At 35.0% G+C, this 14,753-nt stretch overlaps 1 protein-coding gene across 43 annotated transcripts in view; it reads right to left on the bottom strand.

Annotated features, from left to right (window-relative positions):
- The window catches only part of LOC128658091 (calpain-8-like), a 268,397-nt gene that overhangs the window by 62,050 nt on the left and 191,594 nt on the right, over positions 1-14,753 (bottom strand). For 30 of the 43 annotated variants that reach the window (XM_053712555.1, XM_053712553.1, XM_053712567.1 and 27 more), the window contains one exon: positions 1,964-2,041. The exons of the other annotated variants lie outside the window; for them this stretch is intronic. In XM_053712555.1, the coding sequence (XP_053568530.1) occupies positions 1,964-2,041 (78 nt within the window). The remainder of the gene's footprint in view (positions 1-1,963; positions 2,042-14,753) is intronic. 43 annotated transcript variants of the gene reach the window in all.

The raw sequence follows: 14,753 nt of genomic DNA, 5'->3' as shown, positions 1-14,753 counted from the left end.
ACAATTCGTCATTAATGCATATTATCAATGGCCAAGATTTGATTATTTTCTCATCCCGTTTGTTAGACTTTTTGCATTGATTAATTTTTAATAATTCTTGGAATAATCCACTTGTTTTCTTCCACATTCTATTATCAATAGCAATATGCTTGGTCTTAGTGGTAAGCATATCATTATACTCATTTAATTCACCTGTAATATTAAATCTATTTTTGATGTGTGCCTTAGTAAGGGGCAATCATGGAAAACACATTTTAATACTGTGTACAGATTATTTGATTCACTTCTAGTAATAAACATTGTGAATATGCTTAGTATTTAGTTAATTTAAAACAATAATACAATTTAAAATATCACTATTTTTTTTTTTACAATAATTTCTACTTACTACAAAATATATTATATGAATGTGATAAAGAATAATGGTCTACAGCTGTGCCTCCAATAATTGATATATATATGGTCATAGGTGATATTCAGTTACTACATAAGTATAATTAATGTGTATATAAAGAGTAACTGGTCAGAATTTAGGAATATTTTATATTGAGATTAAATATTAATTTTAAATAGTAATATTGTTGTCAAATTTATAGATATCTCAATAGTGTGATTTGGGGGTACACTACAGAGATTTAACATCTTATTAGAGTGTATCAACAAGATTCTGCTATATTAATTGGAAATATCCCTGACAATAATTTTATACTGCTATTAAGTATTAATATTCATAATCATAATACATAACATGTTGGTGGCAACTGCTGCTGATAAATACACCAACATTACTGGAGGGCACTCCTGAGATGTATCAACATGACTAGTGTTTAGAAATGTCCCTAGTGTTTAGTAACATCTCTAGTATTTAGATATGTCTCTAGTGTTTGTTTATGACCCTAGTGTTCTGCTATGATTTTAGTGTTCCGTTATGGCCCTCTAGTGTTTCATTATTGCCCTCTAGTGTTTAGTTATGGCCCTCTAGTGTTTAGATATGACTATGTAGTGTTTAGATATGTCTCTAGTGTTTGTTTATGACCCTAGTGTTCTGCTATGATTTTAGTGTTCCGTTATGGCCCTCTAGTATATCATTATTGCCCTCTAGTGTTTAGTTATGGCTCTAGTGTTTAGATATGACTCTAGTGTTTAGTAATGTCCCTAGTGTTTAGATATGACTCTAGTGTTTAGATATGACTCTAGTGTTTAGATATGACTCTAATGTTTAGTAATGTCCCTAGTGTTTAGATATGACTCTAGTGTTTAGATATGACTCTAGTGTTTAGGTATGACTCTAGTGTTTAGATATGACTCTAATGTTTAGTAATGTCCCTAGTGTTTAGATATGACTCTAGTGTTTAGATATGACTCTAGTGTTTAGGTATGACTCTAGTGTTTAGATATGGCTCTAGTGTTTAGATATGGCTCTAGTGTTTAGTTATGGCTCTAGTGTTTAGATATGACTCTAGTGTTTAGATATGAATCTAGTGTTTAGATATGGCTCTAGTGTTTAGATATGACTCTAGTGTTTAGTTATGACTCTAGTGTTTAGATATGACTCTAGTGTTTAGATATGACTCTAGTGTTTAGTAATGTCCCTAGTGTTTAGTTATGACTCTAGTGTTTAGATATGACTCTAGTGTTTAGATATGACTCTAGTGTTTAGATATGACTCTAGTGTTTAGATATGACTCTAGTGTTTAGTTATGGCTCTAGTGTTTAGATATGACTCTAGTGTTTAGATATGACTCTAGTGTTTAGTTATGGCTCTAGTGTTTAGTAATGGCTCTGTAGTGTTTAAATATGACTCTAGTGTTTAGTTACGTCCCTAGTGTTTAGATATGACTCTGTATAGTGGAATTTGATAGTAATCTAAGGAGTTGTGCTCAGATGATATAAGTGTATAGTGCAAAGTAAAATGGAATTCACGACTTCAGTTTAGAGTACTACTTTATAAAATATTACTTACTGCTTCTGCTTCAGCTACAGTCTCTGTTTTGTCTTCAGCAACAGTTTCACTTTCTTTTACTTCTTTTTCTTCAGATACCTTAGAAATGTGTAAAATGTTAAAGAAATTTTATTGGTTTTATAAAAATTATACAAACACAAAAGTAACGTCTCTAATTTTTAGTAACGTCTCTAGTGTTTGGTAACGTCTCTAGTGTTTAGTTATGATGTCTGTGTTTAGTTATGTCTTTAGTGTTTAGTAACGTATCTACTGCTTAGCATTGTCTCTAGTGCTTAGTAACGTCTCTCTAGTATTTAGTAACATCTCTAGTGCTTAGTAACGTCTCTCTAGTATTTAGTAACATCTCTAGTGTTTAGTAACGTCTCTCTAGTATTTAGTAACATCTCTAGTGCTTAGTAACGTCTCTCTAGTATTTAGTAACATCTCTAGTGTTTAGTAACGTCTCTCTAGTATTTAGTAACATCTCTAGTGTTTACTAACGTCTCTCTAGTATTTAGTAACATCTCTAGTGCTTAGTAACGTCTCTCTAGTATTTAGTAACATATCTAGTGTTTAGTAACGTCTCTCTAGTATTTAGTAACATATCTAGTGTTTAGTAACGTCTCTCTAGTATTTAGTAACATATCTAGTGTTTAGTAACGTCTCTCTAGTATTTAGTAACATATCTAGTGTTTAGTAACGTCTCTCTAGTATTTAGTAACATCTCTAGTGCTTAGTAACGTCTCTCTAGTATTTAGTAACATATCTAGTGTTTAGTAACGTCTCTCTAGTATTTAGTAACATCTCTAGTGCTTAGTAACGTCTCTCTAGTATTTAGTAACATATCTAGTGTTTAGTAACGTCTCTCTAGTATTTAGTAACATATCTAGTGTTTAGTAACGTCTCTCTAGTATTTAGTAACATATCTAGTGTTTAGTAACGTCTCTCTAGTATTTAGTAACATCTCTAGTGTTTAGTAACGTCTCTCTAGTATTTAGTAACATATCTAGTATTTACAATAATACATTTTAAATAAACAGTTGCGCTTCCCTATACAGGTGATGCTGTTTTTAAATTGGTACACAAATTAATTAAATGTATGTTTTGTCAAATAAAACAACTAATTCAATCCACATATGTTTTTCAATAAAAGAATAAAACTATGAAACAGGTCAGTGACCTCAATTTGAGTCCCAATAGACAAATATCTACAGTCTCATATCCAAAGTCTTATATCGGAGTCTTAATTTCCAAAAGTATCAACGATCTTAACACTGTGGAGAGTCCTGGGTTAAAAAACCAGAAGTGGTAAAAAGCAATATCTGGCTATTCAGTCCCCCAATGCGGGGTGGTCATAACTTCCAGAATGCTGCTTATGACTGAATAGGGGCTGCTGCTGTGTGTAAATGGAGGGTCTCTGTAAACTACCTCCCAACGAAGCACTGTAGAAATAAAATAAGAAAAGACACGAACAAAGCCACTCTAAGGGTAAACGTTTTACTAAACACTTTAAATAGCGCAATACATAGAAATGCACGTACAAAAGTTAAAATATAATATGCAGTGTGTGAATAAATCACTGTGTGTTTCTCCTCTGCAAGCAAAAGTCCGTCTTTGTTAATTGCCGTAGTAGCTCCTATTGTTTTCACCAGTCCGGAGTACAAGACAGCATAGAGACATGTGTGAGACTTGCATCAGTAAAGAAGCACGCTACCTCAACTTGTTTCCTCTGGTATCATCCAGACTTTTTCAAGAGGGTTATTATGGGGGGCCTCCTTGCTCCTGACTTAAATAGTAATTGTTAAATATTTCCCGGTGTATACAAAGGAATATGATTGGCTGGTGTGTGTTCCGTTTGCTTTGATGTGTGATAGGGCTAGTAATGTGTCAATCAAAAGCCTCATGGGTTCAGCACATTGCCGTCTACGGACAATAACACCGTTAAAGTTAAAAAAGTTACAAAGTAATTGAAAATAGCCACACAATTGCAAATAAAATACAGCACAATAAAAAATCAATGATAAAACCTAATACAATAAAACAAAATATACAATATAATCAGAAGATGAAATAGAATGATTCGAATCTATAAGTTCAACTATGCGTAGCATTGTTATCCCTTCATATGCTACAGAATAATCAAACTTATATTTACCAGACTTGCATACTAATATAATCATTGATAAAAACCTATAAATACAGCTTAAATGCCTCGAAAAAAGCGATGTGTGCATACCAGAATACACCTTGAAATTATTGATGTGCAAAATTGGAGCATGCACTAATGCAATTAAAATACAGCTCCATTTTTAAAGGAACCGTAACATAAAAGCTTACACTATATCAAAAGGGAGATAAATCTAGTGCTAAATATCACACTAAGGTGTAAATAAACCTACGTGAGAAATTAAGCACATGATACATAATTTAAATAAGATATCTTGCTATTTTAGAATAGTGAATGAATGTTATGCTACTTGACTAGAATCAAATATAGTTACATAAATGCCTGTAAATCGAGATCAATATTGAGTCCATGTGGATTCAATGAATTAAGAGTATTTAATTCATGGATCCAATAGGTTTCTTGTTGTCGAAGGGCTTTTAATCTATTATTAGAACTATTGGGTGCAATCCAATCTAAAACTAAAACTCTTAAACTATTGGGATTTGAATTATGGTAGATTCTAAAATGATCTGGTACACTATGTGAATTTACTTTATTCTTAATATTGTTCCAGTGTTCACAGAACCTAGTTTTGATCATCCTCTTAGTTCTCCCTACGTAAAAACATTTACATTCACAAGTAAGTAGATATACTACATAGGATTATCTACATGTGAATTTGTGTTTCAATTTGTACGTTTGAGTATTGTTGGTATCACAAAAAGAGTCACCCTTTCATATGAACTTGCACATCCCACATCTGTTTTGGTTACACGGCCAAGTCCCATTTGCCCTACTTAGCCAATTGGGATTAGTATTATTATTGGCACGTGGAATTGTAATAGGTCTTAATTTGGACGGGGCTAATATTCTTTTAAAATCTTTATTCTTTTTAAAAGTTACTAGTGGTATTTCATCAAGGGTTTTTCCCAGTATTGGGTCACTTGTTAAAATGCTCCAATGTTTTATTAAAATCTTTTCAATATCCTTGCTTCCCTGGCTAAAGGTCGTGATGAATCTGACCTCCTCTAAATTGTTTTCCCTAATCTTACTCGAGGGATTTAACATGTCTACTCTGTTCATTTTGGAAACCTTATTTTTTACTTCATGGATTAAATTAGAATCGTATCCTTTTTCAGTAAATCTAAGGTCAAGTAATTGGGCCTCTGTAAGATAATCTGATGTATTTGTACAATTTCTTCTAATTCTTTGGTACTGGCCTAAAGGGATATTAGTCTTCCATCTTTGTAGATGCCCACTCTTAGCATTGAGAAACCTATTCTTGTCCGTAGGTTTTCTATAGTTTTTTACAGCGATTTTATTATCATTATCGACAAAAAGAAGTAGATCCAGAAATTCAATTTGGGTCCTCTGGATATTACTAGTAAACTTTAAGTTCATCTTATTATTATTAATGAAATTTATGAATTGATGAATTAAAACATCATTGCCCTTCCATATGATAATCATATCATCTATATACCTATAGTATCGTACTAGATGTTCCTTGAATGGATTATTATACCAAATGTATGTGCTTTCAAATCTGTCCATATAAAGATTGGCGTACGACGGGGAAAATGTGGTGCCCATTGCCGTACCCTGTGTTTGTACATGGAACTGCGATTCAAACTGAAAATAATCATGTAATAAAATGAATTCTATTCCTGCCAAAATGAATTTAATCTGAGCAGTAGGAAGTAGACTATTGTCCATACTTTCCTCAATTGCTTTGATCCCTAAATTGTGGGGGATACATGTGTACAATGCAGAAACATTGCATGTAATCCATAGAAAGGTATCCTCCCACTCTATACCTTCAAAAGTTTGTATTGCCTGTGTAGTGTCTTTTATAACAGACTTGGTATTTTTGACCAGAGGCTGTAAAAAATAATCTATATATGTTGATAAATTGCTTGTCAGGGACCACACACTTGAGATAATGGGACTTGGCCGTGTAACCAAAACAGATGTGGGATGTGCAAGTTCATACGAAAGGGTGACTCTTTTTGTGATACCAACAATTCTAAAACTTACAAAGTTTAACACAAATTCACATGTAGATCATCCTATGTAGTATATCTACTTACTTGTGAATGTAAATGTTTTTACGTAGGGAGAACAAAGAGGATGATCAAAACTAGGTTCTGTGAACATTGGAAAAATATTAAGAATAAAGTAAATTCACATAGTGTACCAGATCATTTTTAGAATCTACCATAATTCAAATCCCAATAGTTTGACAACGAGAAACATATTGGATCCATGAATTAAATACTCTTAATTCATTGAATCCACATGGACTCAATATTGATCTCGATTTACAGGCGTTTATGTAACTATATTTGATTCTAGTCAAGTAGCATAACATTCATTCACTATTCTAGAATAGCAACATATTTTATTTGAATTATTTATCATGTGCTTAATTTCTCACATAGGTTTATTTACACCTTAGTGTGATATTTAGCACTAGATTTATCTCCCTTTTGATATAGTGTAAGCTCTTATGTTACGGTTCCTGTATTTTAATTGCATTAGTGCATGCTCCAATTCTGCACATCAATAATTTCAAGGTGTATTCTGGTATGCACACATCGCTTTTTTCGAGGCATTTAAGCTGTATTTATAGGTTTTTAACAATGATTATATTAGTATGCAAGTCTGGTAAATATAAGTTTGATTATTCTGTAGCATATGAAGGGATAACAATGCTACGCATATTTGAACTTATAGATTCGAATCATTCTATTTCATCTTCTGATAATATTGTATATTTTGTTTTATTGTATTAGGTTTTATCATTGATTTTTTATTGTGCTGTATTTTATTTGCAATTGTGTGGCTATTTTCAATTACTTTGTAACTTTTTTAACTTTCACTGTGACTGGTGAAAACAATAGGAGCTACTACGGCAATTAACAAAGACGGACTCTTGCTTGCAGAGGAGAAACACACAGTGATTTATTCACACACTGCATATTATATTTTAACTTTTGTACGTGCATTTCTATGTATTGCGCTATTTAAAGTGTTTAGTAAAACGTTTACCCTTAGAGTGGCTTTGTGAGCTTGTGTCTTTTCTTATTTTATATCTAGTGTTTAGTTACAACTCTAGAGTTTAGTTACGTCTCTAGTGATTAGTTACGTCTCTTGTTTTTAGTAACGTGATACGTCTTTAGTCTATAGTTTTTAGTAACTTCTCTAGTGTTATATTACGTCTCTAGTGTTTTGTAACTTCTTTAGTGTTTAGTAACGTCTCTCTAGTATTTAGTAACATATCTAAGGGCATATGTATCAATGTGCGAGCGGACATTATACGAAGTAGCGTATCATGTCCGCTGCACATCGCTAAACATTGATAAATGCAGAGCAGGCGGACTAGTTATGGAGCAGCGGTCTTTAGACCGCTGCCTCATAACTTTTGTTTCTGGCGAGCCTAAAGGTTTGCCGGAAACAAGGGGCCTCAAGCTCCGTACGGAGCTTGATAAATATGCCCCCTAGTGTTTAGTTGCAGAACCCCCTAGTGTTTAGTTGTAAAACGTTTACCCTTAGAGTGGCTTTGTGAGCTTGTGTCTTTTCTTATTTTATATCTAGTGTTTAGTTACAACTCTAGAGTTTAGTTACGTCTTTAGTGATTAGTTACGTCTCTTGTTTTTAGTAACGTGATACGTCTTTAGTCTATAGTTTTTAGTAACTTCTCTAGTGTTATATTACGTCTCTAGTGTTTTGTAACTTCTTTAGTGTTTAGTAACGTCTCTAGTGTTTAGTAACGTCTCTCTAGTATTTAGTAACATATCTAAGGGCATATGTATCAATGTGCGAGCGGACATTATACGAAGTAGCGTATCATGTCCGCTGCACATCGCTAAACATTGATAAATGCAGAGCAGGCGGAGTGTTTAGTAATACTTGTAATGTTTAGATATGACTCTAGTGTTTAGTAACATCTCCAGTGCTTAGATATAACTAGTGTTTAGTAATGTCCCTAGTGTTTAGTAATGTCTCTAGTGCTTAGTAATATCTCTAGTGCTTAGTAATGTCCCTAGTGTTTAGATATGACTCTACTGTTTAGTAATGCCCCAAGTCTTTAGATAGGATTCTAGTGTTTAGTAATGTCCCTAGTGTTTAGATATGACTCTACTGTTTAGTAATGCCCCAAGTCTTTAGATAGGATTCTAGTGTTTAGTAATGTCCCTAGTCTTTAGTAATGTCCCTAGTGTTTAGTAATGCCCCTAGTCTTTAGTAATGTCCCTAGTGTTTAGTAATGTCCCTAGTCTTTAGTAATGTCCCTAGTGTTTAGTAATGTCCCTAGTCTTTAGTAATGTCCCTAGTGTTTAGTAATGTCCCTAGTCTTTAGTAATGTCCCTAGTGTTCAGTAATGTCTCTAGTGCTTAGTAATGTCCCTAGTCTTTAGTAATGTCCCTAGTCTTTAGTAATGTCCCTAGTGTTTAGTAATGTCCCTAGTCTTTAGTAATGTCCCTAGTGTTTAGTAATGTCCCTAGTCTTTAGTAATGTCCCTAGTGTTCAGTAATGTCTCTAGTGCTTAGTAATGTCCCTAGTCTTTAGTAATGTCCCTAGTCTTTAGTAATGTCCCTAGTGTTTAGTAATGTCCCTAGTCTTTAGTAATGTCCCTAGTGTTTAGTAATGTCCCTAGTCTTTAGTAATGTCCCTAGTGTTCAGTAATGTCTCTAGTGCTTAGTAATGTCCCTAGTCTTTAGTAATGTCCCTAGTCTTTAGTAATGTTCCTAGTGTTTAGTAATGTCCCTAGTCTTTAGTAATGTCCCTAGTGTTTAGTAATGTCCCTAGTCTTTAGTAATGTCCCTAGTCTTTAGTAATGTCCCTAGTGTTTAGTAATGTCCCTAGTCTTTAGTAATGTCCCTAGTGTTTAGTAATGTCCCTAGTCTTTAGTAATGTCCCTAGTGTTTAGTAATGTCCCCAGTGTTAAGATATGACTCTAGTGTTTAGCAAAGTCCCTAGTGTTTAGATATGACTCTAGTGTTTAGTAATGCCCCTAGTGTTTAGATATGACTATAGTTTTTAGTAATGTCTCTGTTGTTTAGATATGACACCAGTGTTTTACATATGACTGTAGTTTTCAGTTATAACTGTTCAGTTATGACTCTAGTATTTATCTATGACTAGTGTTTAGTTATTATGCTAGTGTCTAGAGTTTATCTATTTTTGTAGCATTTAGTTACGTCTCTAGCATTTAGATATGACTCTAGTGTTTAGTAACATCTCTAGTGTTTAGTAATGTCTCTAGTGTTTAGTAATGTCTCTAGTGTTTAGATATGACTCTAATGTTTAGTAATGTCTCTAGTGTTTAGATATGACTCTAGTGTTTAGTAATGTCTCTAGTGTTTAGATATGACTCTAATGTTTTGTAATGTCTCTGTTGTTTAGATATGACACTAGTGTTTAGATATGACTGTAGTTTTCAGTTATAACAATTCAGTTATGACTCTAGTATTTACTTATGTCTAGTGTTTATTTAGGATGCTAGTGTTTATCTATGTCTCTAGTGTTTAGATATGACTCTAGTGTTTAGTAATGTCCTTAGTGTTTAGATATGACTCTAGTGTTTAGTATTGTCCCTAGTGTTTAGATATGACTCTAGTGTTTAGTAATGTCCCTAGTGTTTAGATATGACTAGTGTTTAGTAATGTCCCTAGTGTTTAGATATGACTCTAGTGTTTAGTAAAGTCCCTAGTGTGTACATATGTCCCTAGTGTTTAGATATGACGCTAGTGTTTAGTAATATCCCTAGTGTGTAGAAATGTCCCTAGTGTTTAGATATGACTCTAGTGTTTAGTAATGTCCCTAGTGTGTAGAAATGTCCCTAGTGTGTAGAAATGTCCCTAGTGTTTATATATGACTCTAGTGTTTAGTAATGTCTATAGTGCTTAGTAATGTCCCTAGTGTTTAGATATGACTCTAGTGTTTAGATATGACTCTAGTGTTTAGTAATGTCCCTAGTGTTTAGATATGACTCTAGTGTTTAGTAATGTCCCTAGTGTTTAGATATGACTCTACTAAACACTAGAGTCATATCTAAACACTAGAGTCATATCTAAACACTAGGGACATTACTAAACACTAGAGTAATATCTAAACACTAGGGACATCACTAAAAACTAGAGTAATACCTAAACACTAGGGACATTACTAATCACTAGAGTCATATGTAAACACTAGGGGCATAAATAAGTACTAGAGTCATATCTAAACACTAGAGACATTGATAAGCACTGGAGAAATTACTAAGCACTAGAGAGGTTACTAAGCACTAGAGACGTTACTAAGCAATAGAGACTTTAGGAAGCACTGGAGACTTTAGGAAGCACTAGAGACATAACTAAACACTAGATACATAACTAAGCACTAGAGATGTTACTAAACACTAGAGACTTTAGGAAGCACTAGAGACTTTAGGAAGCACTAGAGACTTTAGGAAGCACTAGAGACATAACTAAACACTAGAGACATAACTAAACACTAAAGACATAACTAAACACTAGAGATGTAACTAAACACTAGGGGGTCGATCCGATATAAATCGTCGCCCGCAAAAGCCGGCGACGCCAATATTTGCGCGGGTTTGGTATCACATATACGGCGTAACCTAGAAGTTACGCCCGTATATTTCTGCCGTCGCCCGCAGTTTTTTGGGCCATAGGCAGGTATACCAAACCCGCGCAGTTTGGTATCCAATATGCAGCGTAAGGACTTACGTGGCGAAAATGGAGAAAACTTACTCCATTTTCACCTCGCCACAAAAAGCAGCCGTAAGAAGCCTTACGCTGACTATCGGAGCCCCGTAACTCCCTAAACTAACTAGAAAATAAACCTAACACCTAACGCATGCGCAATGTCTATCTCCCTGTCAACCGCGATCTGCTAAAATAAACCTAACACCTAACGCATGCGCAATGTCTATCTCCCTGTCAACCGCGATCCCCCCCCCCGAAATCCCTAATAAAGTTATTACCCCCTAAATCGCCACTCCCGGACCCCGCCGCCATCTACATAAACTAACCCCCTACTGTGAGCCTCTAAAACCGCCGCCATCTACCTTATCTATCCCCTAATCTGACCCCTTACACCGCCGCCACCTATATAAAAATTATTAAACCCTAATCTAATCCCCCTATACCGCCGCCAGCTATATTAATATTATTAACCCCTAATGTAAGCCCCTTACACTGCCGCCATCTCTATTAAAATGATTAACCCCTAATTTAATCTACCTACCCCGCCGCCAGCTATATTATCTATATTAACCCTAAGTATATTATAGTTAATATAGTTATTACATTATATATATTAACTATATTAACCCTAATTATATTAGGGTTAATATAGTTAATATAGTTACTATAGTATTTATATTAACTATATTAACTCTATCTAACCCTAACACCCTAACTAAATTTATATTAAATTAATCTAATTCATTTATAAACTAAAATATTCCTATTTAAATCTAAATACTTACCTATAAAATAAACCCTAAGATAGCTACAATATAATTAATAATTACATTGTAGCTATGTTAGGGTTAATATTTATTTTACAGGTAAATTGTTAATTATTTTAACTAGGTATAATAGATATTAAATAGTTATTAACTATTTAATATCTACCTAGTTAAAATAATTAACCAATTACCTGTAAAATAAATCCTAACCTAAGTTACAAATACACCTACACTATCAATAAATTTAATAAACTACAAACATCTATCTAAAAATACAATTAAATTAACTAAACTAAATTACAAAAAAAAACAAACACTAAATTACAAAAAATAAAAAAAAGATTACAAGATATTTAAGCTAATTACACCTATTCTAAGCCCCATAATAAAATAATAAACCCCCAAAATAAAAAAAATTCCCTGCCCTATTCTAAATTCAACAAATTTCAAAGCTCTTTACCTTACCAGCCCTTAAAAGGGCCTTTTGTGGGGCATGCCCCAAAGAATTCAGCTCTTTTGCATACAACAAATACAATACCCCCCCCCATTACAACCCACCACCCACATACCCCTATTCTAAACCCACCCAAACCCCCCTTAAAAAAGCCTAACACTACCCCCCTGAAGATCTCCCTACCTTGTCTTCACCACACCGGGCCGAACTCCTGATCCGATCCGGGCGATGTCTTCCTCCAAGCGGCAAAGAAGAATTCTTCCTCCGGCGATGTCATCCTCCAAGCGGCAAAGAAGAATTCTTCCTCCGGCGACGTCTTCCTCCAAGCGGCAGCAAAGTCTTCATTCTTCCGGCGGCATCTTCAATCTTCTTTCTTCGCTCCGCCGCCGCGGAGCATCCAACCCGGCCGACTGCTGAACTTGGAATGAGGTACCTTTAAATGACGTCATCCAAGATGGCGTCCGCCGAATTCCGATTGGCTGATAGGATTCTATCAGCCAATCGGAATTAAGTTAAAAAAATCTGATTGGCTGATTCAATCAGCCAATCAGATTCAAGTTCAATCCGATTGGCTGATCCAATCAGCCAATCAGATTGAGCTCGCATTCTATTGGCTGTTCCGATCAGCCAATAGAATGCGAGCTCAATCTGATTGGCTGATTGGATCAGCCAATCGGATTGAACTTGAATCTGATTGGCTGATTCAATCAGCCAATCAGATTTTTTTAACTTAATTCCGATTGACTGATAGAATCCTATCAGCCAATCGGAATTCGGCGGACGCCATCTTGGATGACGTCATTTAAAGGTACCTCATTCCAAGTTCAGCAGTCGGCCGGGATGGATGCTCCGCGGCGGCGGAGCGAAGAAAGAAGATTGAAGATGCCGCCGGAAGAATGAAGACTTTGCTGCCGCTTGGAGGAAGACGTCGCCGGAGGAAGAATTCTTCTTTGCCGCTTGGAGGATGACATCGCCGGAGGAAGAATTCTTCTTTGCCGCTTGGAGGAAGACATCGCCCGGATCGGATCAGGAGTTCGGCCCGGTGTGGTGAAGACAAGGTAGGGAGATCTTCAGGGGGGTAGTGTTAGGCTTTTTTAAGGGGGGTTTGGGTGGGTTTAGAATAGGGGTATGCGGGTGGTGGGTTGTAATGGGGGGGTGGGGGTATTGTATTTGTTGTATGCAAAAGAGCTGAATTCTTTGGGGCATGCCCCACAAAAGGCCCTTTTAAGGGCTGGTAAGGTAAAGAGCTTTGAAATTTGTTGAATTTAGAATAGGGCAGGGAATTTTTTTTATTTTGGGGGTTTATTATTTTATTATGGGGCTTAGAATAGGTGTAATTAGCTTAAATATCTTGTAATCTTTTTTTTATTTTTTGTAATTTAGTGTTTTTTTTTTTTTGTAATTTAGTTTAGTTAATTTAATTGTTTTTTTAGATAGATGTTTGTAGTTTATTAAATTTATTGATAGTGTAGGTGTATTTGTAACTTAGGTTAGGATTTATTTTACAGGTAATTGGGTAATTATTTTAACTAGGTAGATATTAAATAGTTAATAACTATTTAATATCTATTATACCTAGTTAAAATAATTAACAATTTACCTGTAAAATAAATATTAACCCTAACATAGCTACAATGTAATTATTAATTATATTGTAGCTATCTTAGGGTTTATTTTATAGGTAAGTATTTAGATTTAAATAGGAATATTTTAGTTTATAAATGAATTAGATTAATTTAATATAAATTTAGTTAGGGGTGTTAGGGTTAGATAGAGTTAATATAGTTAATATAAATACTATAGTAACTATATTAACTATATTAACCCTAATATAATTAGGGTTAATATAGTTAATATATATAATGTAATAACTATATTAACTATAATATACTTAGGGTTAATATAGATAATATAGCTGGCGGCGGGGTAGGTAGATTAAATTAGGGGTTAATCATTTTAATATAGATGGCGGCGGTGTTAGGGGCTCACTTTAGGGGGTTATAGATATAATATAGCTGGCGGCGGGGTAAAGGAGCGGCGGTTTAGGGGTTAATAGCTTTTTTATTGTTAGGCTAGTGAGGGGGGATAGCGGATAGAGGGTTAGACAGTGCGGGCTATGTTAGGGAGGCGTGTTAGACAGTGCGGGCTATGTTAGGGAGGCGTGTTAGACAGTGCGGGTGTTTTAGACTTTAGTCAGGTTTTATAGGCGCCGGCAGATTCTAACGTGCCGCAAGTCACTGGCGACGCCAGAAATTTGTACTTACGCAGATTTCTGGACATCGCTGGTTTGTGAGACTTACGGCACGTTAGCATCTGACGGCGACTTATATGGGATGGCTCGAGTTGCGAGCTGAAACTGCGGGCGACGCCGGTCTCCTCGCTTGCGCCGCAAACTGCGATCGATATCGGATCGCGCCCTAGATACATAACTAAGCACTAGAGACGTTACTAAACACTAGAAACGTTACTAAACACTAGAGACGTTACTAAGCACTAGAGACATTAAGGAGCATTAGAGATGTTACTAAACAATAGAAACGTTACTAAACACTAGAGATGTAACTAAACACTAGAGAAATTACTAAGCACTAGAGATGTTATTAAGCACTAGAAACGTTACTAAGCACTAGAGACGTTACTAAGCACTAGGGACGTTACTAAGCACTAGAGACATTACTAAGCACTAGAGACGTTGCTAAGCACTAGAGAC

Source organism: Bombina bombina, chromosome 4 (genome assembly GCF_027579735.1).
Source record: "Bombina bombina isolate aBomBom1 chromosome 4, aBomBom1.pri, whole genome shotgun sequence".
NCBI classification, from domain to species: Eukaryota; Metazoa; Chordata; class Amphibia; order Anura; family Bombinatoridae; genus Bombina; species Bombina bombina.
Note: the sequence above shows the minus strand (reverse complement) of the source record. Positions and strands in the feature narration are given on the sequence as shown.